The sequence below is a fragment of the Podarcis pityusensis genome (assembly GCF_964106645.2).
Source record: "Podarcis pityusensis genome assembly, chromosome: 15".
Classification (NCBI taxonomy): domain Eukaryota; kingdom Metazoa; phylum Chordata; class Lepidosauria; order Squamata; family Lacertidae; genus Podarcis; species Podarcis pityusensis.
This window is the reverse complement of record NC_138040.1, coordinates 38,108,479-38,131,044: the sequence shown is the minus strand read 5'-3', so window position 1 is coordinate 38,131,044 and position 22,566 is coordinate 38,108,479. Positions and strand designations below refer to the sequence as shown.

At 48.2% G+C, this 22,566-nt stretch overlaps 1 protein-coding gene across 1 annotated transcript in view; it reads left to right on the top strand.

Moving 5' to 3' along the window:
* LOC308463728 (uncharacterized protein) overlaps positions 1–22,566 on the top strand; it is a 38,565-nt gene that overhangs the window by 15,511 nt on the left and 488 nt on the right. Inside the window, exons 14-32 of the mRNA XM_080982317.1 lie at positions 4–188; positions 2,811–3,003; positions 3,613–3,767; positions 5,528–5,634; positions 6,324–6,448; positions 7,339–7,683; positions 8,208–8,353; positions 9,540–9,618; positions 10,190–10,408; positions 11,393–11,536; positions 12,762–12,928; positions 13,415–13,527; positions 14,310–14,428; positions 14,612–14,772; positions 15,120–15,232; positions 15,996–16,120; positions 16,537–16,755; positions 20,080–20,184; positions 21,542–21,631. Coding sequence (XP_080838443.1) covers positions 4–188; positions 2,811–3,003; positions 3,613–3,767; positions 5,528–5,634; positions 6,324–6,448; positions 7,339–7,683; positions 8,208–8,353; positions 9,540–9,618; positions 10,190–10,408; positions 11,393–11,536; positions 12,762–12,928; positions 13,415–13,527; positions 14,310–14,428; positions 14,612–14,772; positions 15,120–15,232; positions 15,996–16,120; positions 16,537–16,755; positions 20,080–20,184; positions 21,542–21,631 — 2,910 coding nt within the window. The remainder of the gene's footprint in view (positions 1–3; positions 189–2,810; positions 3,004–3,612; positions 3,768–5,527; positions 5,635–6,323; positions 6,449–7,338; positions 7,684–8,207; positions 8,354–9,539; positions 9,619–10,189; positions 10,409–11,392; positions 11,537–12,761; positions 12,929–13,414; positions 13,528–14,309; positions 14,429–14,611; positions 14,773–15,119; positions 15,233–15,995; positions 16,121–16,536; positions 16,756–20,079; positions 20,185–21,541; positions 21,632–22,566) is intronic.

Sequence of the window (22,566 nt, the reverse complement as noted above, 5' to 3'; positions counted from 1 at the left end):
CAGGCACTGTCTTCGTGTGGTTTGGGTTCCTTCGGCTCAGAGGCAAGCAGTCAGCCCTGTGCACCGATCCAGAGCAGTCCCTGGTCTATACTGAGCTTGCGCTGGACCAGCGCCTCAAATGTGCTTTCTGGGGGCTGCAGCCAAATGGTCGACTCCGCAACATCGCAGGCCCTCCTTCCTGTCTTCAGGTAAATGGAACTGGCACTCCCTCTCCTAAATGACGTCAGGGGATAAACTCTTTGGTAATGGCGGAATGAGGGGTGCAGGAAGAATAGCCCCTATTTATTTATTTATTTATTTATTTATTTATTTGCATTCTTTGACTGCTTTTAATCTCAGTCGTCTCTCTCCAGTCTCTCAAATCTACAGGGTGAAAGCATTTTTATGATATTGGTTAATTTGAAGCAGTTGCTAGATCACAGCAACTCCTTTTCCAGTTTTTATTTATGTTATTTATGTTCTTTTATTTATGTTCTAAATTTTTCTTAAGTCACAGTAGAACACACACAGAGTCTCTGTTTTCACATCACTGAATCATTCCAACAAAGCAATATGTTGTAGGCAATAAAGGGTCACCCAGACTGCTTTCGATTCACACCCCTTAAAGCAGCTTAAATTTATACAAGCTTCTTTTTAGGAGCTGATTGGTTCTCTCTCTCTCTCACACACACACACATTTATTTCCCCTCCGCTCCTGAGAAAAATGAATAGGAAGACAAGCAGGGGTCGGGGGCCTTTGCCAACACCCCAAATGCTTTTGGGAAAGAAATGCAAGATAGTGCTTCAAAACAACCTGCTCTGGGATAGTTCAGGGTCATGGTTTTGAGCCCCATGTTGGGCCAAATAATCTTGCATAACAGAGCATTGGAATACAGTGGTACCTTGGTTCTCAAACGGCTTAGTTGTTGAACAAATCGGCTCCCAAATGCTGCAAACCCGGAAGTAAGTGTTCCAGTTTGCGAACATTTTTTGGAAGCCAAATGTCTGACGCGGCTTCTGCGGCTTCCGCTTGAGTGCAGGAAGCTCCTGCAGCCAATCGGAAGCCGCGCCTTGGTTTTCAAACGGTTTCAGGAGTTGAACAGACTTCCAGAACGGATTAAGTTCGACAACCAAGGTACCACTGTAGATGACCCATGTGGTACCTTCTAGCTCCACATTCTATGATTCTATGTACCTTTGGGCGGGGGGGGGGGGGAACCGCACTGGCTCTTCTGCTTATTTTCCAGCATGAACCTGGGGAGACGGACGGGGCAGCAGGACATTCCTCACCCTGATGCTAGTGCGGGCCTCTTGGCTAAGTCCTGGGGTGTTGCTCATGCATCTACCTATCACCAAGGCATTTCAAAAAACCAACAATTAATTAATTACATTGATATACCCTGCTTCATCCGAAGATCTCAGGGCAGTTCAAAAGATTAAAGAACAGGATAAAAGCACAAATTAATCGTTTGAACAGAAACAAAACAAAACAAATAAAACAAAAACAGCCTTTAAAACACATTTAAAAGGCTGCAGAATATTAATCAGCCCACAATGTTATTTTTGGAAAGGTGAAGACTCACTGCACAGATATACATAAAAGGTCAGTGGTGTTGTTGTTGTTGTTTTAAATGGAACACAATGTTTTAAAAATTTTGGTGCAGACTTCCTCGCTGACCAACCGTTTGACTTGGTGGCAGGTAGCCTCAGTGGCAAAGGCAGTCTCTCTTCCCCTCACACCGGCTGTATCCCCACCATACTTCATTTAAAACACCTCCCGTTCCAAAAGGGTCTGGGAATTGTAGCTTTGTGAGGGCTGAACTACAGTTCCCAAGATTTTTTAAAGGAAGGAGATGAGCGTCATGGATATGGCACACATGCAGCCACCAGCACTGCCGGTTTGAAGCCAGCTTGGAAGAGCATCCACTGCCCTGCATTTCCCAGCTCTAGAAATTGCATTTTTGTGTGAGTGCTGCTATTCTTTCTAGGTGTTCCTTGTCCCTTTCACAGAAAAACTACTTGCTTAGGAGTCATGAGAGTTAAATAGATTTAAGTCTGTAGTTTCAGAGTGACATCTCAAGGCAGTTTTTAAATGTTTGATTGTTTTGCTGTGTTTTTATATTCTGTTGGAAGTTGCCCAGAGTAGCTGGGACAACCCAACCTGATGGGCGGTGTAAAAATAATAAAATTATTACTAAATTATTATTACAAAGAAAGGAGCTCTAATTCCTGTGGGGTATCTCTGTGTGAGTTCTTGTGCCAGCTTGCCGATGAGCTCAGTTGTTTGTGGGTTTTCCCCCTTCAATAATTAGTTTTCAGTTACAATAATCCAATGGTAGCCTCATTATAACAATGCCAAGTTATAATACAGTTTCTAACCCCAGTCATTCAGATGCCAAATTATATAATTTAGGTGGCCTTCCGCATACTAGAATTGATGGTTTGATGATTTACTTTGTTTCTGTGTTCCAAAATCTTATTGATCTCAATTCCATTCCATTCAAAATAACACTCCCTTATACAACAACTGCAATATTAACGGCATCCGTTCATCTTGACACATTAAATGATTTACAAATCTGTAGGTGAAGCACTCAAACTATATCCTTATTCCTTCTGTGTGTGACAATTATTCTGTCCATTGTGTTCCTTCCTGTCCGGTTAGCTCAGATGTTAAAAGTGTGATGCTAATAATGCCAAGATTATGGGTTTGATCCCCGTATAGGTTCATATTCCTGCATTGCAGGGGGTTGGACTAGATGATCCAATGGGTCCCTTCCAACTCTCTGATTCTGTGATTCATGCAGGCTTCTCCCCTGTTCTCTGTGCAGGTGGCACCAGACGGAGTCTCCTTGTTGAGCAGTTCAGACTGTTCCACGGACACCAAGAGCTCCTTTCGCCTCTTACCGGACCAGCGGCTGCAGAATCTGCACTTGGGGTTCTGCGTGTTTCAAGGAGTTATTCACACCAAGCTCTACCTGGGGAAGTGCACCCCACAGGCAATGTACTTTGTGCTGGATCGGGGTGTGTTCTTTAAAAAGTATACTTGCCCCTCCCTTCCTCCAAGGAGCTCAGGGCAGGAGACTCCTCCCTCCCCTTTCACATTTTATCTTCACCACAACCCTGCATGGTAGGAGGCTTGGGTGAGGCAGAATGACTGACACAACACCTGGTGCTTCATTGGGGCCCATCTCACACAGCCAACAGTTTGGACTGCTTCATTTTGCTGTGGGGAGGGGTGAGCTGTGATGAGCCCAGCTGGTGTGTGTGCAAAAGGAAGCCTGATGTGTTTGTTAGCAGATTTTGCAGGTTGTGTGAATTAGATTGGCGTAATCACTTACAGTTTCTGGAGTTCAAAGGCTTTATTCATGCAAGAACTATTTATAGGTTGGGCGGAGATGAGAGAGAGAAAGACATTTTGTCAGGACAGAATAAAAACAAAATAGCTCAGGGTTAAGGGGCAGAGTAAACAGAGGCTACAAGCAAGTGCTGACTAGATTGTTAGACAAACAGTGCCTTGTATGGTTTAAAGTAACACATGTACTGTATTAGCTAGAAATTCAGTGAGAAGAAAATGTATTTGTTTTTCTCCAACGGTGTGCACATCATGCTCTTTGCCATTTCCTCCTGCAGATGTGTACTGCCCCCAGTCCAGGGCCTGGAGATCCAGGAAGGACAAATGCCTCTTCCTTGTCTTGGATGCGGCCCTTGAGTGGAGCCAGGCCCTGAAGTTCTGCCAGAGGTTCCACGGTGGGAGCCTGGCCACGCTGAGCAGCCCACAAGATCTGGTGAGCAGTTTCTCTGGTCTGAGCGCAGGAAGTATATGAAATGGCACCCAGGGCTGCCAAGAGTCATTTGGGCCCCAGGGAAGAAAAAAAAATGGGGCCCCTACTCAGCAAGGGCTGGCCAGCTAAAAGTATTTACGTAGGATATAAAATAAATTTGTAATCTCATTTTTATGTTAATAATAAACACGATAACATTTGCTTGAATTGGTTTCATTCTGGATTGTTTGATTGGATGTTTAAATGTGTTGTCAACTACTTTGAGATTTCATTTAAAATATAAAGTCATATATAAATGAAATGAATAATAATAATGACAATAATAACAATAAATCCCACTGGGGGGAAATATGGTGCCACTGCGGCGACTGTAAATTAGGTCTAGATCAGTTGAGTTTCTAACACTGATCACTCTGCCTCATGATAGAGCTGGCCCTACATAGGTAATGGCGCTAGGCTTCCCAGTCTAGGCTCTTTGCGCTCCTCCCAGGATCTCCTTGGCACTCAGGATCTCCTTGGAAAAATCAAAATTGGAAACAGAACTGTTAGATTCCAAAACTAAGAATTTGTCAAGAATGTATAATTTGCTGTTGAAATGGAATACTCAGGATGAAACGGTAAAATCTGTTATGATTAAATGGGCACAAGATGTCGGACAGAACATTATGATGGCTGACTGGGAAAAGTTATGGACCACAGGTATGAAGTTCACGGCATGTAATGCCTTAAGAGAGAATATAATGAAAATGATATACAGGTGGTACATGACACCAGTCAAGCTTGCGAAAATTTATCACTTGCCCGATAATAAATGCTGGAAATGTAAAGAGACGGAAGGTACGTTCTTTCACCTTTGGTGGACATGCCCAAGGATTAAGGCTTTCTGGGAGATGATCTACAATGAAATGAAAAAGGTATTTAAATATACCTTTCTGAAGAAACCAGAGGCCTTTCTCCTGGGCATGGTTGGCCAATTGGTGCCAAAGAAGGATAGAACTTTCTTTATGTACGCCACAACAGCAGCAAGAATACTTATTGCAAAGTATTGAAAGACACAAGATCTACCCACTCTGGAAGAATGGCAGATGAAGGTGATAGACTATATGGAACTGGCGGAGATGACTGGCAGAATCCGAGACCAGGGAGAAGAGTCGGTGGAGGAAGATTGGAAGAAATTTAAAGACTATTTACAGAAACATTGTAAAATTAATGAATGTTAGAATGATGTTGGAATGAATCTAGGTGATTTTAGCAAAAATGTATCAAAGATTTAAGAAAAATAGACTGTTAATTGGTGAAAAGAGGGAAAGTAAACTAATATCAAGATCAAGATAAATTTTCAGGATAAAAATTTTGAAGAGAGGGAAAGGATTTGTTGAAATGGATAATTGACTTAGAATACAAAAAAGGGATGTGTGAGGAGGTCAGGGAAACAAGCAAATGAAAGATAAGTTATGGGAAGGTTCGATTTGTTTTTGTTTTTTTCCCCTTTGTTTTTAATTGTCTCTATTTTTCTGTTTTTTATTGTGATGTGTTGGTTTTGTTATTGTTCAATTTGGTGTTTCTTCTTTTGTCTTTTTGTAAACTTAAAACTTTAATAAATACTATTTTTTTTAAAAAAAGGATCTCCTTGGCACTCAGACCTCTCCACCCTGCTGTCTCTGGTGGGCTTGCACAGTTTGCATCCTTTGGGGTGTGCTGACCGGCAAGATAACCCACTGTGTGACTGGCGAAGGAGAATGACCTTCTGTGTTCCTCCACAGGTCTGGCTGCAGAAAGAGCTGGAGGTGAGTGTCTGGACTGGGCTTCACGGTGGCAGAGGCTTGTGGCATTGGGCCGATGGGGCACCCTTCAACAAAGCCTTGCAACGGTAAGTAAGAACCCCTGAGAAAGAGACTGTGGGGCGGGATGGGTGGATTGGGGCTATTTGTCTATTAAGATGGCAATCCTGTGCACACCTGCTTAGAAGTGCATCTCACGGAACTTAATAAGAACCACTTCTGAATAATCAGTCAATAAATAATAGAAGCAGCTATAGTGCAGAGATTGAACATGCTTGCTGCAAAGTCATCTTGCCATCTGTGCAAGAACCGAGTAAGGTAGGACACTATCATTGCCACCATATTGCATGTGGGGGAAGGTATGGGGAAAGGCTGCAGCTGGGAGCAAGTTAGTTTATCTTAAGCAACTATCAAAGGAGTTCTATTTTTATTTAGTTACTTTTTTTCATTGTATTGTATGTTGAAAAGTCTCAGCCTCCCCAAAAATTATCAAATGAGTTTGAGGTCTCCTAAGGAGCTGTTCAGGTCCTGAAGGTCTGATAGATAAGCGTTCAGAGGAGCTGTTTCATTCACCAAGCTTATTTTGCCTGGATCTAGCAATCGCAAGTCTTGAACAACTTGCTTTGATTGCCAAGAAAGTTGTCTGAGAAACATGGGACTGAAGTCAAGCCAAGGGGACGAGATGTAAAAGTGAGTACCTCAAAAGGGCACAAGTCAGCAGGCCTGCCAGACGCCATCTCTGGCTTCCCTCACCCTCTCTCATTCTCTTTGGGGCCAGCTTTGTTCTCCCACAGGGTCCCTCGGACATAGAAACCTGCATGCTGGCCCTGAGCTCCGGCTTCCTGAAGGCCGAGCCGTGCCACAGGCCTCACCGCTGGATATGCCAGGCCTCCCACCAGAGTGGTAAGCAGAGCTGCTTTGGGCTGCAGACATTTTTCATTTCATAGAATCCTAGAGTTGGAAGGGACCCCGAAGGTCATCCAGTCCAACCCCCTGCAACACAGCTGTCCCATACAGAGATCGAACCTGCAACCTTGGCATTAGCAGCACCACACTCTAACCAGCTGAGCTATCCAGGCTGAGTTTTCATTTTGGTATTTATGGGGCATTCCTGAATTGCAGGGGGTTCGACTAAATAACAACAACAACAACATTTTTTATTTATACCCTGCCCTCCCCAGCCAGAGCCAGGCTCAGGGCGGCTAACACCAATAAAATCACAGTAAAAACATAATAGGGGAAAGAGAGAGGGATTTAAAAAAAAAAAAAATACAGGTTAAAATGCAATTTAAAATGCAGCCTCATTTTAGAATAGCCGATAAATCAAGACCATAAGGGGAGGGAAACATAAGAGTCGGACTGAGTCCAAACCAAAGGCCAGGCGGAACAGCTCTGTCTTGCAGGCCCTGTGGAAAGATGTCAAGTCCCGTAGGGCCCTAGTCTCTTGTGACAGAGTGTTCCACCATGTCGGGGCCAGTGCTGAAAAGTCCTTGGCCCTAGTTGAAACCAATCTAACCTCCTTGAGGCTCGGGACCTCCAAAGTGTTGTCATTTGTGGACCTTAAGGTACTCCGTGGGGCATACCAGGAGAGGCGGACCCGTAGGTACGTGGGTCCTAGGCTGCATAGGGCTTTAAAGGTCAAAACCAGCACCTTAAACCTGACCCTGTACTCCACCGGGAGCCAGTGCAGTTGGTAAAGCACTGGATGAATGTGATCCCGCGGCGAGGACCCCGTAAGGAGCCCTCATGGTCCCTTCCAACCCCACAATTCTATGATTCTCCCCTCCCCTCAGGCTCCTACATGACCTTCCCTGAGAAGTCCTTCTATAGTGCACCCTCCTTGGACCTGAGCTTCCCTTCGCTGGAGGCTGCCAAGCGGCAGTGCTCTGCCTTGGGCACGGGGTGTGATGCCGTGGTCAGCTCCGCAGGGGGCCACCGCCTTGCCAGGGGGACACGCCTTGTGGCCCTGGAAGACCCTGACGCCAGTTTGGCTGCTGCCGTGCATGTCAAGACGAGCTGCCGGCCCGGCTTCTCTGGCCAGGACTGCCAGTCGATGTGCCCCCGGTGTGAGCCAGGCCTGAGCTGCAACCCGCTGACGGGCCTCTGCGATGGATTCCTGCGCTACAGGGAGGCAGCCGGTATGTGCATCTCAAAGCAGTGGGCTAATGGGGCTCTCCTCCGAGCCGTCCCTAATGCAGCCACCCTCAATCCCATGCAAAAAAAAGGTCACATTTGGAGAAACTTAAACCAGTCGTGGCACTGGCTCCAACCGCCAGCCCTGGAGCCCTGAGAGGAAGGAGGGCTGGTGTCCTCGTTTGGCACCATGGAGCCCTTCAGACCTTCTGCTGCTCCCCCCCCCATAACCTCCCTTGCCACCTGTTTGCTCCCTTGCCCCAGTGCAAATGGAATTGCAGCTGCCTTCAAGCTTGTAGCTCTTCCAGAATAATAATAATTTTTTTTATTTATACCCCGCCCTCCCCAGCCAAGGCCGGGCTCAGAGCAGCTTGCCAGGAAGCATCATGCCTTCTGACTTAAAAACCCTGCTCCTGAGTGCCAGGAGCCAGGGGGCACCCTGCAGTTACTTGGTGCCCAAGGGTGTGTGGTTGCCGAGTAACCCCCTGGCACCGCGGTCAGCTAGTAATGGCCAAACCCCTTTCCCTAGCGGCGTATGCCTCTCTGAAGTGCCTGCCCCTGGACGACTGGGTGTTTGAGCATGGAGCCTGCGTGTCCTTGGAGCGCTACAGCAGGCAGGACGAAGCAGCCTCTGCTTGCCAGAGGTACCTGGGTGCTACCGTGCGGAAGGTCAAGGTGAGATGGGGTCCCTGCTGGAGGCTGGGGGTGGGGGAGGAGGTAGGTTCTGGTGAACTTCTCACATTGGAACCACCATAATTTGACTTGACTAGAGTTGAGAGGGACCCCAGTAGCCATGGAATGGGTGTGCTATGCCAACCTCCTGGAGATGGGCTGCGGGAAGGGGTCCTGGGTAGTGCTTTCTTTCTAGGAAAAAGGTGCCGGTACTCTGGGTAATTGCCCTGGGTGCAAAATTTCCTCAGGGCCAGGAAAAACAAATACATGTAAAACAAATACATGATTTACTGGAACTTCATTGAGACCTTGGTATATAGTAAAGGTAAAGGGACCCCTGACCGTTAGGTCCAGTCGTGGCCGACTCTGGGGTTGTGGCGCTCATTATTGGCCAAGGGAGCTGACATACAGCTTCCGGGTCATGTGACCAGCATGACTAAGCCGCTTCTGGCGAACCAGAGCAGCACACGGAAACGCCATTTACCTCCCTGCCAGAGTGGTACCTATTTATCTACTTGCATTTTGACGTGCTTTCGAACTGCTAGGTTGGCAGGAGCAGGGACTGAGCGACAGGAGCTCACCCCGTCGCGGGAATTCGAACCGCCGACCTTCTGATCAGCAAGTCCTAGGCTCTGTGGTTTAACCCACAGCGCCACCCGCGTCTCTATCTTGGTATATAGAGATGCATTATAAATAACTTGCTGCATTATGCATGCCTATTTTTACCACAGGGGTAACACTGTCCAACATTTTGCCAGGACCTGGGCTCACATCTCCTTCCCCAAGCCCAGGAAGCATTTGCCCAGCTTAGGGAAGAAGGCCCAATGCTCTAAGGGGGTCTGCCCGGCTTTGGGAAGGAGGCAGCAGGGCTCCAGAATCCTGTCACAGCCTCCTGCCTCCTTGGGAAAGGAGGCGTGATGCTCTGAGGGGTCCAAGAGCCCTTCCTCCTCCTCCCCTCCAAAAAGGTTATGGCTTTGTGTACCATTGTGTCCCACCAGAAAAAAAGCACTGATCCTGGGACAGGCAAAGTACTTTGAACCTGACATGCCTGATCTCTCCCGCAACCTCCCCTAGTCTTGCCCCAACCAACCTGGCCAGGGATCAAGGGGGTGATGATGGGAGCCCAGCAACATCTGACTGCCCCACAGGCTAAGCTGCCCCATCTCTCCCCTTTCTTTCTTTTTTTCAGGCCAGGGCTGGCTTTGCTGGTGGTGAAAGAAGAGACTCAGAGCCAGGCAGCTTCCGTTGGGCTTGCCAGCGACCTGAAGGTGGGAGTATTCTCTGGGGAGAAAATATGATGATGAGAATTTATTAAATTTGTATACTGCAGGTCTCAGGGCAGTTCTCAACATAAAATCACAATATACATAATAAAAACAAGAGCAACCCAATAATCCCACTGGCTCCCCAATACATTTTAAAAGGGCTTTGGATGTCAGTCAGCCAAAGGCCTGGTTAAGGAGGAACATTTTTGCCTGGCACCTAAATCCCCACTCAATCTGTCATCTCCTTTGATGCACTGAGGGGCTTAATGCCAACGTATTCTTATAGCGGAGAGGTGGGGAATGTTAGGGGTCTTTTGCCCTTTGTCACACTTCAGGGGATGCCCTCGGGAGCTGAGTTCCAGGCTGCATACACACCTTATATTTAAAGCATATTATCCAATGTACGCTGGGAACTGCATGTTGTTAAAGGTGCTGGGGGGTTCTAGCTCTGTGAGGGGTAAACTACAGTTCCCAGTTTTCGGGTGGAGGAAATGTGCCTTAAGTCGCCTTGTTCTGTACGTTGCCAGGAAGAGCTTTCACTTTATTTCTCCCGCTTCATGGCATCCCCACACAGATGTGGACCTGCCATCTTTCAGGGAGAAGCTGCTCCTTCCTCAGCAGGGCTCGGCCCCCCAGCAGAGGCGAGCGTCGCTGCAGGAAGCCAAGGACGCCTGCTACCTGCGGAAGGAGGGCTGCACGGGGCTGCTGAGTCTTAGCGGGGCCTATTACCTGGTGGCAGGGACGGTGTTGGTGGACAGCCCTGGCTCGGGCGCCATCCTCTACGTGAAGGCAGGTGAGTGGCTGCTTCTGCTGCATTTGAGATGCAGGAGGACAGGGAGGAGGTTGGGAAGGGGGAATAGTAGTGGGTTGGTAGATCGGGGGCTGGAACACCTTCCTCCCTCCATTTCAGGGATGCCCCTGAACACTGCACAGCCCAGCAAGGTGCTTTAAATGTGTCTTGTGGTGGCAGGTTAAAGGCCAACCCAGTGTATGGCAGTCTGAGCTTGTGTGGATTAGAAGCCCCTTTGTCAATGGATTTCAGGAGCCTCTCCCAGGATAAATTCATGCCTGGCTTACTGCCCTTTGACCCATCCTACCTGGGCTGAGGAATGTTTGCAGGTTCAGCTGCATGAGAAGACAGGCGATGTCTCCCATTCTGCCTCTGCCTGTGCCCTGTTTCCAAGAGTGGCCAGTCAGATGCTTCCAGGGAGCCCCCAATGAGGACTGGGAGGCAATTTTATTATTTACTGCTTATTTATTTCAGCCTAAGAGGCTTCCAGTTAAAACAAGGCAGTCCCTGCAGGCTTACAATCTAAAAATCACAACAGACACACACAAGGGGAAAGGGGCAGGGAGGGGAGAGAGAAGCAGCCCTTCTCTGATGGTCTTCAGAGGCTGACTTGAAAGAGAGATCCCACTCTGGTGTCAATAAAAGCTTAAGATTTGCTGGAGAGGACCAAAGACCTGGTGGCCAAACACATCACACAAGGCACGAAGGCGGCCCTAACCCCACCTGGCCAGTACTGAGACTTTCCTCCCTAGTCCAGTGCTGAGAGAGGCTTCCTTATTGAGGCTGGCCATTCCTCCTGTGTGTTGGTGTGTGCCTGTGCCGCCAGGTTCAAAGGCTGAGCTTCAAGGCTGCAGGATCTGACCCCTGACACCTCCAGTGACTTCTGCAGGGCCTCCAGCAGACATCCAGAGTATCGTAAGGCCAGTCAGAGGGGCTGGTGTCTCCAGGTAGCTCACTGCCTTAACCGACAACTCTCTGTCCTTGCAGCCTGCTCCCCCAGCTTCTGTGGGGATGGGTGCCGGCGGCGCTGCTCTCCGTGCTTGAGCACATCGACCTACAACCCCCTGACGGGCCAATGCGATGGGCGCCACCTGCGCTGCGTCCGTCGCTTCACCCCCTCGTGCCTTCATGGTAAGTTTGGGGGGCGGGGCGGAATATGAGTGACATAAAAATGCTGCGGCATGACTGAGTGAGGCCTTGTTGGCATATGACACCTGCACTCAGAGATCTGCCCTGGTTGCTGATTTGCTCCTGCACCGAGTTCAAGGTGTTGCCATTTGCATATAAAGCCCATGGCAACTTGGGACCAGTTTACCTACGAGATTGTGTGATTACATGTGCCTATCAACTGCTTAAAAGGTAAAGGTAAAGGGACCCCTGACCATTAGGTCCAGTCATGACCGACTTGGCATAATTGGCATTGCTACAGGTGCCACAGATACACTTTGTTATAGCGGTGTGTGGGGGTGTGTACAATTTGGCAACAAAACATACAAATTCTATAGCAAAACCAAAAATAACATCAAATTGACCTCCCCTCCCCCTCTCATCTGTGGTTTCTTTCATTTTATCTTTACTTCTGCGTATCCAAACTAATACCTTATTATTTATTTTCTCTAATAATTTCCTTGAGTTATCTTTACTGCTCATTTTACATTAACCTTGCTAATGTTTTAAGTTGTTTACAATTTTTTAAAAAAATACTCAGTAAATTTCTCCCAGTCTTAGTTAAATTTCTTTCTTCCTGGTTCCTTACTCCTCCCATCAAAGTTTAGCCATCTCCACATACTCCACCAAGCACCTACACTTTGGAACTCACTGCCTATTGAGATCAAGCAGGCACCTTCACTGTACTCTTTTCAGCACCTGCTAAAAACATCCTTGTTTAGGCAACCCTAGCCAGGTGTTTGGAAAGTGGATGTGAATTTCTGTCTGTTTTAGTACTTTAACTTCTGTATGTTTAAAAGTATTATTGTTAATTTTCTTGATGTTACTGTTTTATTTTTGGGTAAGCCACTTTGAGGTGTGTGGCTTTTTTTAAAAAAAAAGCAGTGTATCTTTTTTTAATGAAATAAATAAGTACAAGGCAGGCCTTTTTTTGCTCCATGAACTCCCACTGTTGGACGCATTTCTTTAGCTTAATCATTTACGCTCATCTTTTCTGTTAATAAAATAAGCCAAGTGGCTTTGTGATAAAAGGGAAAGTCAACATAGAAAAACAAAACAATACATCATTGGAAATAACAACATCGTCAAGAGGCAGCGCTACAACTTCACAGAGAACAGGCAGGCTGGCAGGTTAGAGTCAGGGTCACGTTGCGAAGCTACTACTGCCCTGCCTATGGTTGTTTTCCAGGTTTGGTGAGCTCGAGATGTCCACATGCTCCTGGCTGGTGGTTCTGGGATGGTCACTGCTATTACGTGGAGGAGCACAGCAGCAAGAACTGGCAGGGGGCAAAAGCCGCCTGCCAGACATATGGAAAAGACGTGGGCCTCCTGACCCTCAGCAGTGCCAAGGAAAAGGCAGGTTGGGAGCTAGTCATGCTCCCAGGTGGCATGGCTGGCGCTCCATGCTTCACTGTGGGGTAGCTGCCAGTAAGCTTGCGTGGCCCAGTTCAAGGCCAGTATATGAAGCCCTAAATGACTTGGGCCCATGCACCTTCCCCATTGCCAACCATCTTGGACTCTGCAAAATCAGTAGGTGAAGCCTATTCAGGGATGTTACTACAGGGCCTTTTCAGTGGTGGCTCCCATTTTGTGGAGTGCCCTCCTCACTACTGACTTTTAGGAGGAAATTTCCAAGCATTCCTGTTTGCCAGGCATTTGACGGCTGAAGGACAATGTTCCTGGCAACCAACCCTCAGATCACTGGGCGGGAGAACGTTTCCCACTTTTGGGAGGCTGTTCTAACTCTTTATAGGTGTTTATACCTACAAACATTTTGTTTCAATATATGAAGCTATGAAGCACATTGCTGCCGCCAGAGAGCTGAATGTTCTCCCCCTCCAGGCCTGGATAGCAGCCATGGTGCAGAAGAACAGCTGGACGGGGCTGAATGATGTTGATAGAGACGGGACATGGACATGGGCAGAGGGCGGAGCAGCCAACCTCTCTTCTCCCTGGTGAGTGTTTTGGGGGCAGGTGGCTGCCTTCAAGCACACATGGGCAACCAGACCAGCATTGACAGGAAAGACTCCCTCTATGCTGGGCCAAGGATTGAACCCAGGACCTCCAGCCGGCGTGGCCTGTCCTGTTTCGCTGCCTGAGGCAAAGCATGAAGGTGCTACCCATGCTGTCCCCAATTACTGGGGTGTGTGGCTATGGCTTCTGGGTTCTGTCAAGGTCTTGCGAGCATCCCATGAGATCACGTGCTGTTCTTGCAAGATCACCCTGGAAGCTGCTACTGCTTCAGTGGAGACAGTGGTGGTGGTGGGATTCACACCCATGGAGGGGCCCCTTGGATTCTGTCACCTGAGGCAGCTACCTCAGTCTGCCTCATGGAGGACCCGGCCCTGTTCTACAGGCAGAGCAGGTGCTTCACCACTGACAGAGGAGATTCCTTGATACATTGGTCCTCTGGTGGCCAACTTACCCAGAACTCCAGCAAACCTGACAGAATCATAGCGTTGGAAGGGACCCCAAGGGACATCTAGTCCAACCCTTCTGAAGGCGCGTCTTTGTCTAGGGAGACTGGGGAGGGACAGTGATCATCTCCCTGCATCTCCTGCCACCACATTGTCAGAACTGCACCCCCAGCTTGCAAGGCTTAGCACCTCAATCCAGGTCCCCATTGTCCTTCCTTCTCTGTCTGGCATGTGACTTTGGCTTCCTTGGCACCTGCCATTCCTTGTCGAGAAGTTGGTGGTCCCAGCCACGTGTGACCCATTTTTGCTTCCCTCGCTAGGTTGGCGGACACACAGCTTGCTACCGGGGGCTGCCTGGAGATTGGGCTGCAGGGAGAGGGGCAGGTGGCTGCATCCTCCTGCTCCGAGCTCAAGCCGTGGGTGTGCGAGGGGCCATTGGGTAAGTGCTTGGCAGGACTTTGGAAGGGGACAGTGTCATCAGGTCCCAATGCTCTCACCTGGCTCTCTTGGCCAGAGAGCCTCTGCTCCACTGAATGGACTTTGGGAATGATGGACTATGGTCATAATCAGGGAAAGCGGCTTGGGCCTCATTCTGGATAAAATCCCCCTGCCTCCTCCTCAGCACCCCGGAGTTCCTGTCCGACAGAGCCTGGGTGGAGCCACTGGAATGGCAGCTGCTACTTCTGGGACCCCTCCTTGGCCAGCGGGTGGCAAGAGGCCCTGCATGCCTGCCGGAGATTCAAGAATACAGAACTGCTGCACCTGACCTCTCTGCAAGAGAAGGTATGGCTTTTCCGCACCAGCATCTCTCCAGAGGCACAGGGTCCCTCATGATGACCTCTGATGGCATGTAGCCCATGGAGTTGGGCTGCAGTTTTCAGAAGACGGCTCCCTCACTGGTCCTCCCCTCAGCCTGCAACCAGGGGCCAAGTGGTGCTTGCCCTAGGGAAGCCGGAGCCCTCTCCTTCCTTGATATTGACCTTTCTGGAGAACCCTGTGCCACCCTGTACGTGCCTGACTCCCCCACCCCTCTCCATGCAGGGAGGCAGGTGAAAGGTCAACTGAGGCATCATGGGATGGTTGCCTTCTTTCCACCCACCCTGAGGTTGTGGTTGCCATATTTGTTCCAGGACTGGGTCCGCTCAAACTTTGGAGGCTCCTTCTGGACGGGCTTGAATGACCTGAAGGAGGAATCCGTCTTCCGGTGGACAACACAGGAGCCCCTCAACGAGCAGATGGCACAGTGAGCACCCGGGTGGCTCCTCCAGGGCCCTTTCCCCCTTGATATGAGTGCCCTGTGGGCGAAGGGTGCTGGGGAAGGTCATGCCCCACCAAGCTTGAAGTAGATCAGCTCAGATATCCCCTCAACAATGTCATTATTTTGTAATAGAAAATAGCTCAGCTTAATCCAAAATGACCCAGTTGGCATTGCAGCCCCTGACTGGGCATATGCGATGGGATCCAATCCCAACCCAACTCCCTTGGGCCTCCTCCCTTATCCATCAGAGCTTCCTGACATCAGTGGCTGGGAAAACTGCATTTTCCATTCCTCCTTGTACCTGGTGTGCTGTATAGCCACCCTGCATCCCTTCTGTCTGTCTGTCTTTCTTTCTCCCTCCCTTCTGCCTGCTGCCACCATCAGTGTAGCAACCAATGAACAATGGGGCTGGAAGGAACATAGGACTGTGGCTTAGGGGCTTAGGGGAAGGAGGGAAGAAAGTGAACACTGCCCTAGCTCAGATGAGAATCTGAGCCATGGAAGAATTAGTTGGGAGGGTAATGGTGTTCATCTCATATTCGAGGAAAGCATTGCATTTTGAATCAGGAAATATGAGATGTGGCAATACCTCTGATGATGAATTGAATTTATATGCCCTGGAGTGCTGGCATCCTAGTTGAGAGCATTTGCAAAATTCCTTTTGGAGGGAGCTCTTGTGACCCCCCCCCCCACCTGAGCCCTGGAGCACAAACAACCCTCTTCCTTTTGCTTTTGTGTGTGGGGAAAGGTACCTGAAGGATGATATGGCTGATGGGGGCCTGAAGGACTGTGTGTGGTTTGACTCATCAACGGGGCTTCTCAGCGATGCCAGCTGCAAGGAGGAGAAGCCCTTCCTGTGCAAATGTAGTGAAGGTAATTTGTTTATTTGTTGAATTTGTGAGTTGCTTTATCTTGCCCAGGGTAACCCAAAGCTTCCTACAACCAACCCAACCCTCCTTCCCTGAGGAGGGAGCACACAATCCCCATCGCTCTTTCTGAATGCTGAAACCAGGCCCCTGCCCATGCACATGCCCTTTTTGAAAACTACCTGAGACCCTGGAGTCTGGCTGTTATTTTTACTTCTTGGTTATGATGGTCTTTTCTTCTGCTCTGCTCTTTCACTGTGCTTTTATGTGAGTCACTTTTGGGGGTTGTTTTGGGGACGAAAAGCCGCATTCGAATGCATCCGCAAATAAATAATTTTACAACATGCCATGTAAACAGGCTCTGTTGGTGGTTTTAATTGTGGAGCATTAGCTAAGCTGGCCACACCATGTTTCCCTTCCCAGCAGCCACAGAATGGTTTGATGAGCAACCTGGCCACGGCGTGGCAGGAGAGCCGTCCGTGCTGTACCCCTCCGCTGAGAGCCTGGAGCAAGCGAAGCAGGAGTGCCTGATGGAGCACAGTGTGTGTGCCGCCGTCCTCCAAACAGGGACTGGCTTCTATCTGATAAGCTCCACAGACAGCATTGTCACCAAGCCAGATTCAACGCTTTACAGGTGGACCAGTAAGTGGGTCTTGCGTAGGGACGGGAAGAGAACCCTCTTCGTGTCTTCTGCCTGAAGGATGTGATGGTTCCTCCTTGCAGAGGAGTGGAGCTTCCAGGTGTAGTGGCAGTGCACTTCTCTCCAGGGAGAAGGAGGTCTCCTTGGGGGCTTTCAGAAGGATCTTTAAAGCCCCTGTGAGCAGCAGGGATGCTGGACTAGATCTTGCCTAGATCAGCAGGGCTCTTCTTATGTCCTTGTGAGAGAAAGGCATCACCAAAGTGTAATTCTGTTTGTTTGTTTTTAAATGATATTTATTGAAAATTTTTTAGAATTACAAAAGAAAACAAGGTAGAAAAAAAAAGAAAGAAAAGATCAAGAAAAAACAAACCACATCAAGCAATACAAATTAATCAAAATCAAAATCAAAAAATAACACAACCCAATCAAAAGACAAAAATATACCCCAAACATTTAAAAACAAATCCAATATTCTCAAATCCTTAACTGTCATTACCTTCTTTCTTTGACCTCCTCCTCCTCCCTTTTTTTGTATCCTAGTTATTAATTATCGCAGCAAATCCTTTCCATATTTCATAATATTCTATCATTACATTACCTTAATCTTTTTTCATCTTATCTTATAAAGAACCTTAAAACTTAAATCTTATTTTTACCAACTTCTCATAACCATAATATTCTTGCCTAATTCATTAAACATTTAGTATTCTATCATTACATTACCTTAATCTGTTTTCATCTTATCTTATGGAAAACCTTAAAACTTAAAACTTAAATCTTATTTTTACCAACTACTCATAACCATAATATTCTTGCCTAGTTCATTAGACATTTTTGCTAGAGCCAAGTAGTTACGTTCCAACATTTTTCTAACATTCATCAATTTTATAAACCAATCCTAGTAAAAAAAAAAGAGATAAAAACAATCCAATCTTCATCCAGCGTCCCTTCCTCCTGGTCCCGGGTTTTGTCAGTCCTTTTTCCATTGATCTAGCGCCTTCCGGGGTGGCGCCATCGGCAATGGCGGACTCCCTCTGATCCGGAGGGACTAGCTCCGCACGAAACGGGTCTTTTCCGCTGCGGCGAAGCGGGGACCCTTTGAAAAATCACAGGCGAATGAAGCCTGTGACCATGGGACTCGGCGGGCACCCTTAGTGCCCCCCCAACCCATAAAGGAACCCACTAACAGGCTCCAAAGCGAAGAGGGGGAAGTGGCGCGGTGCTGAGAGTCAACCGCTTTTTCTGTGGAGCGAAGCCGCATAGCCATTGCCGGAGAGCGCTGCCTTTTTCCTGAGACAATTTGGCTTCTAAAATAATCACCCGTGAGTACTTAAATCTCGGATAATTGGACTTTAAATAAGGATCTGCGAGTAGAAAGGAATTGGACTTAAAAATTTACCTCAATTTGGCATTGAAATGGGAAGGTCTAAACAGGAAGTCAGCCTTCCGTTTCTTTGTAGACAGAATAAAGCAAAGACAACGTAAACTAGAGCTCAGAAAATCGCTTCTAAAAGATTAACTTTCATTTAAATTGTTGAACCCCCCCTTCGGAAGCAGGAGAAGAAGGGGGATCTTTTTTTTTTGGACTGTTTAAACCTGCAGAAGTGAGTTTAAAGTAAAGTAACTTTCCACCGTCCTGATCCTGGAGCGGGGTGTCAGGACTGACGTTTGAAGCTCATTGACCAGAGACAAACGCTTTTGACAGATAGTTAAGAAGAGAAACATAGTGACTTCACTGTTCCCTTTCGCATTTTAAAGGAACAAATATTGACATAATATCTCAAAGAGGAAACTTTGTTGCTAGATTTGTCCTTAAAAGAAAGAACAAATAGAAGTTTTTCCCCTAGAGGGAGACTGTGAAACTGTAACTAATTTCAGGGAGCTTGCAGCTGTTACAGATTACAATCGTGGGAATAGACTTGTGACCTTGTAGGACAATGTATTCAGAGGCTCTGTTGTGTGCTCTCTGTAAAATAAATGCCCTACTGGAACAGTTAAATGAGAATACGGATTTGATGACTAATGCGGTCAGAAATTTTGAACAGGCAGTGGGAAACTATGTGGAGCCCACCCAGGAATTGGATCAGGAGTGTGCCCTGACAGAACAGATGAGAGAAGAAGATGTTGCGGAATCTTGGGCGCCAGAGATGGAGGGAGCTGTGGCCCTGCAGGAACATGAACTTTTGGATTTGACAAATGAATTTGGAAAAAGCCAGATTTGGAAAGATAAAGTTTGGACTGGTTTTGAAATGGGGGGTTGGATAGGCCCCCCTCTGCAGGGATGTTTGGACTTTCCAAGTCTGGCAATGGGCCGTGAGATGTTTGGGGCTGTGGAGGCTCTTAATCTTGGAGGGATTCTGAAACATGTTTTTAAATACTACATGGAGTCTAGTCTGGACTTTGGAAAAGGGGCTGATTTGTTGAAAAGGGTCAAAAACATTACTAAGCTGGAGTTCCCTCGAGTGAAAGGAGAATATGAAGAAGAGAAGGAACATGGAACAGACTTAAGGGCTTCGGATATAAGGTTACCAGGTTAATGCGCACCAAAGTGTAATTCTGAACCATGAATTACCTTGGAGTCAGCACTGCCTGCCCAGGGGCAGAGTGCCACCCCCAGCGATCTGCAACATGCCTGCGTCCTGGCTGCTCCGGTGAGGAGCACATGCACCAGGTCATCCAGGTCTGCAATGCAAAGGCCTTAGGGTCTGTCCAAACTGGGGTTAATGCAGATCGTGAACCACTCACGCCTACTTTATTCCCCCCTCATCCATGTGGGGGCTCTCCTCCAACATCTCCTCCCTAAATCCAGAGATTCCTTGTGCTTTGAAAATCCAAACAGGAGAGCTGCATGGGTTGCATTAAGCCCAGGTATGGACAGCCCTTTGTCGAGAGCTGCTTCCATGTGCAAGACATGAAACTGGTGTAGCTTTCCCTGTTGATTAAAGGAAGAACTTCATCTGCTGGACTTCTGTGCATCATGCTGATGTTAAAGAACAGCGGAAAAGTAATGGGGGGAAAGTGTCAAGCCAGCTGCAGTCAGTAGGCCAGCCTAAAAGGCGAAGCCACTGTCCATCTCGGCCTTCTTTCTCTGCCCTCATTGGCTTGCCTGAGAGCCAAGTTGAAATAACAACAGCAACAGTTGCTCAAGTCAGGTGTTTGATGAGAACATTCTGCTGGCTTTTAATGCTGTGTGTTATGTCGCGAAGCCCCAGAAACGTGGTTGCTTGGAGGAGAGAGCTGTGTGATGTCAGCTGCTTCTGGGGCGACCATGCCCTTCCCTCTCATGCCTGAGCCCTGCTGCACTCATTTGCTCTGTTTCCTTTCAGTCTGTGCAGAGGGCTTCAGCGGCCCCTCCTGTCATAGGGCCTCGGCACCCCCACCACGACCTGCCTGCGACTGCAGCGGCCAATTCCAGACAACGGCTGAGAAAGGTGAGGGAGACGGCAGTCGTTGTCACAGAGCCTCTCTTGGGGAGCAGCAGTGGCTCAAGAAACTCATTTTTTTGTGGCCTGTGCCAACATTCCAGTGGGTTACATAGCATGGCTGGCAGGCTGTGGCCACTTAGGAGTGCACAAGTACCTGCTCAGTTGCTGAGCACCAAACCTGGATGAATGTGGTTCACTCTAGCAGCAGTGTGTGTGTGTGTGTGTGTGTGTGTGTGTGAGAGAGAGAGAGAGAGAGAGAGAGAGAGAGAGAGAGCACATCTTAGTCATACATACCTGTGTGTAGCTGCTCCCAGCAGGACATCCTGTTCCTGCCAGCTGTCCTGGGCAACCCCAGTGACAGAAACCTGCTTGTTGCAGAGGCGGGTTGGGACAGCGGGCACAGAGAAGTCTGTTTACTTTCCTGATGGAACAGGTTCCTATGCTTTCCTTTTGACGTGGCATAGCTGCAATCCAATCCCCGCTTACCTGAGAGTACGTTCCGTTGAATTCAACAGGACTCATTTCTGAGTAGACATGGTTAGTATGGTGCTGTTAAACATGATCTGCCCTCTCACACTGGAGGTGACAAATTTCTTCCCCCTTCTCCTGGATTGTTTGCTCGGTCTCTCCCCCCCCCCCGGCCCCTTCCTATCCTGGTCTGCTTTCTTTTCCTCTTGAGAACGGTGCCATCAGAAGGTTAGCCTGATGCTATGCTGGGCCCTGCAAAATGGGAGGGGGGCAATATGTCTTCACTGAGTCATGGAGAAACAGGGGTAGAGGAAGGTCTAAGTGGGGTGGGTGGAAATACAGACTTGCATTTTTGAGGCAGCAGCAATTGCATTTCTTAGATAACTTATTCAGGAAGCAAATTCGCTCCTTCGGTTAACAATGAATGACTTCCGTGGACTCTCTTGTGCCTGGTGTGTGATGCTAGCCAGTCCTTAGATCTTCTTGAGAATGGAACTTTCTGACCCAGCCTTCAGCCCTGTACATCTGGGGCTTGGCTCTGTTACTTCAGTAATGGTGGAAAGCCGCAGGCTGAGATGCTTGGGGGTGGGAGAGGCATTCCAGAGCTGTGGGGCAGCCCCTTCCCTAGCCCTTGGAGGGTGTTTTCACCAGAGTCTGGCACTGTCCAGTCCTCCTACCATGTGTACTGACCCCACCATTTCCTGGTTCTGCCATCCTTCCTTTGCACAGAGTATGGGTTTTGCAGTGGGGGGGGGGGAGAGAAGTTGACTTAAACCAGTTTACACTGGTGGTAGCATAGGCATTTGCATAGTTACATCCTGCTGAGTAGGAAGAGGAGGCGGTGAGTCTGAGGTTTTGCCTGAGACAAATAACTAAGGGGCCTTTCTTGTTGCAGTCTGTGGTGTCCCAGTGCAGACGTGTGTGGAGGACTGCCAGCAAATGACAACCTGGAGCAATTGCTCTCTCTGTCTGCCTGCCTGTACTGGTAAGCAAAGAGCCCCTGTCCCGTGAGTTGGGTTGGGAGCACATGGGCAAACCCTCCACATTCTCTGGGTCCTCAGTCTCTGGGCTTAGATTTCCAAGGATAACAGCTTTCTTTCTTAAAACAATATCCCTGGTGTGTTATTCCTTGGCATGGCATGGCGTAAATAGTCCTGCATATCCTTACAAGCCACTTTGCAGGACCTCAATCTTTCTGCAAGGTAAACAAAATAAAAATAAACATTGCAAAGCCCAAGCTCCCCACTGAAGCAGAGCTGCTTGCCAGACCTTGGCTTCTTTGCATATGGAGAGGTATTTTGCTAAACCTGCCTGAGCCACTGAAAACCGGCCTTACCAGGCTTCATTCTTCTTCATTTATTTGATTTGTGTATTTGTACACTTTACTGGCTGTGCTGGCAAGCTGAGCAGAGGTCCATGGCCTGTTGTTTACAGTAGGATCCCAATGGATGCAATGTTAAGTGTTGTTGAATTTGGGCTTGGTGATGTGGAGAGGGTGAAGCATTCAGGGGCCTCTGGCAGCTGGTACCTCTTATTTGGGTGGGTGGGGGACACGGCAGGTGGCCAGGCTGTGTCTTGTGGCCACTAGTACAGCACAAGTCCAGTGACACCACATCCATACACTTGCTGCCCAGTTCCTTAAACTGCACAGCTCCTTGCCACTTACCTGTTGACAGGGCTCGTGGGATACTTCCTTGCTAGTTTTGTCTGACTGGTTGCTGGCTGCTTCCTTTTTTCCAGAGCACCAGCCCTAAAAGTTAGGATTGTGCTTTGTATCAACAGCTCCACCTCCTGGCCCTGCCACGCCCCTCTTCTTTAGTTCTATGTTTAATAAATGTATATCCTGCCTTTCCCCCGAAAGATGGCCAGGGTGGCAGCGAGTAACAAAACATTACCAAAAACCTTTCAAAACATTTTTAA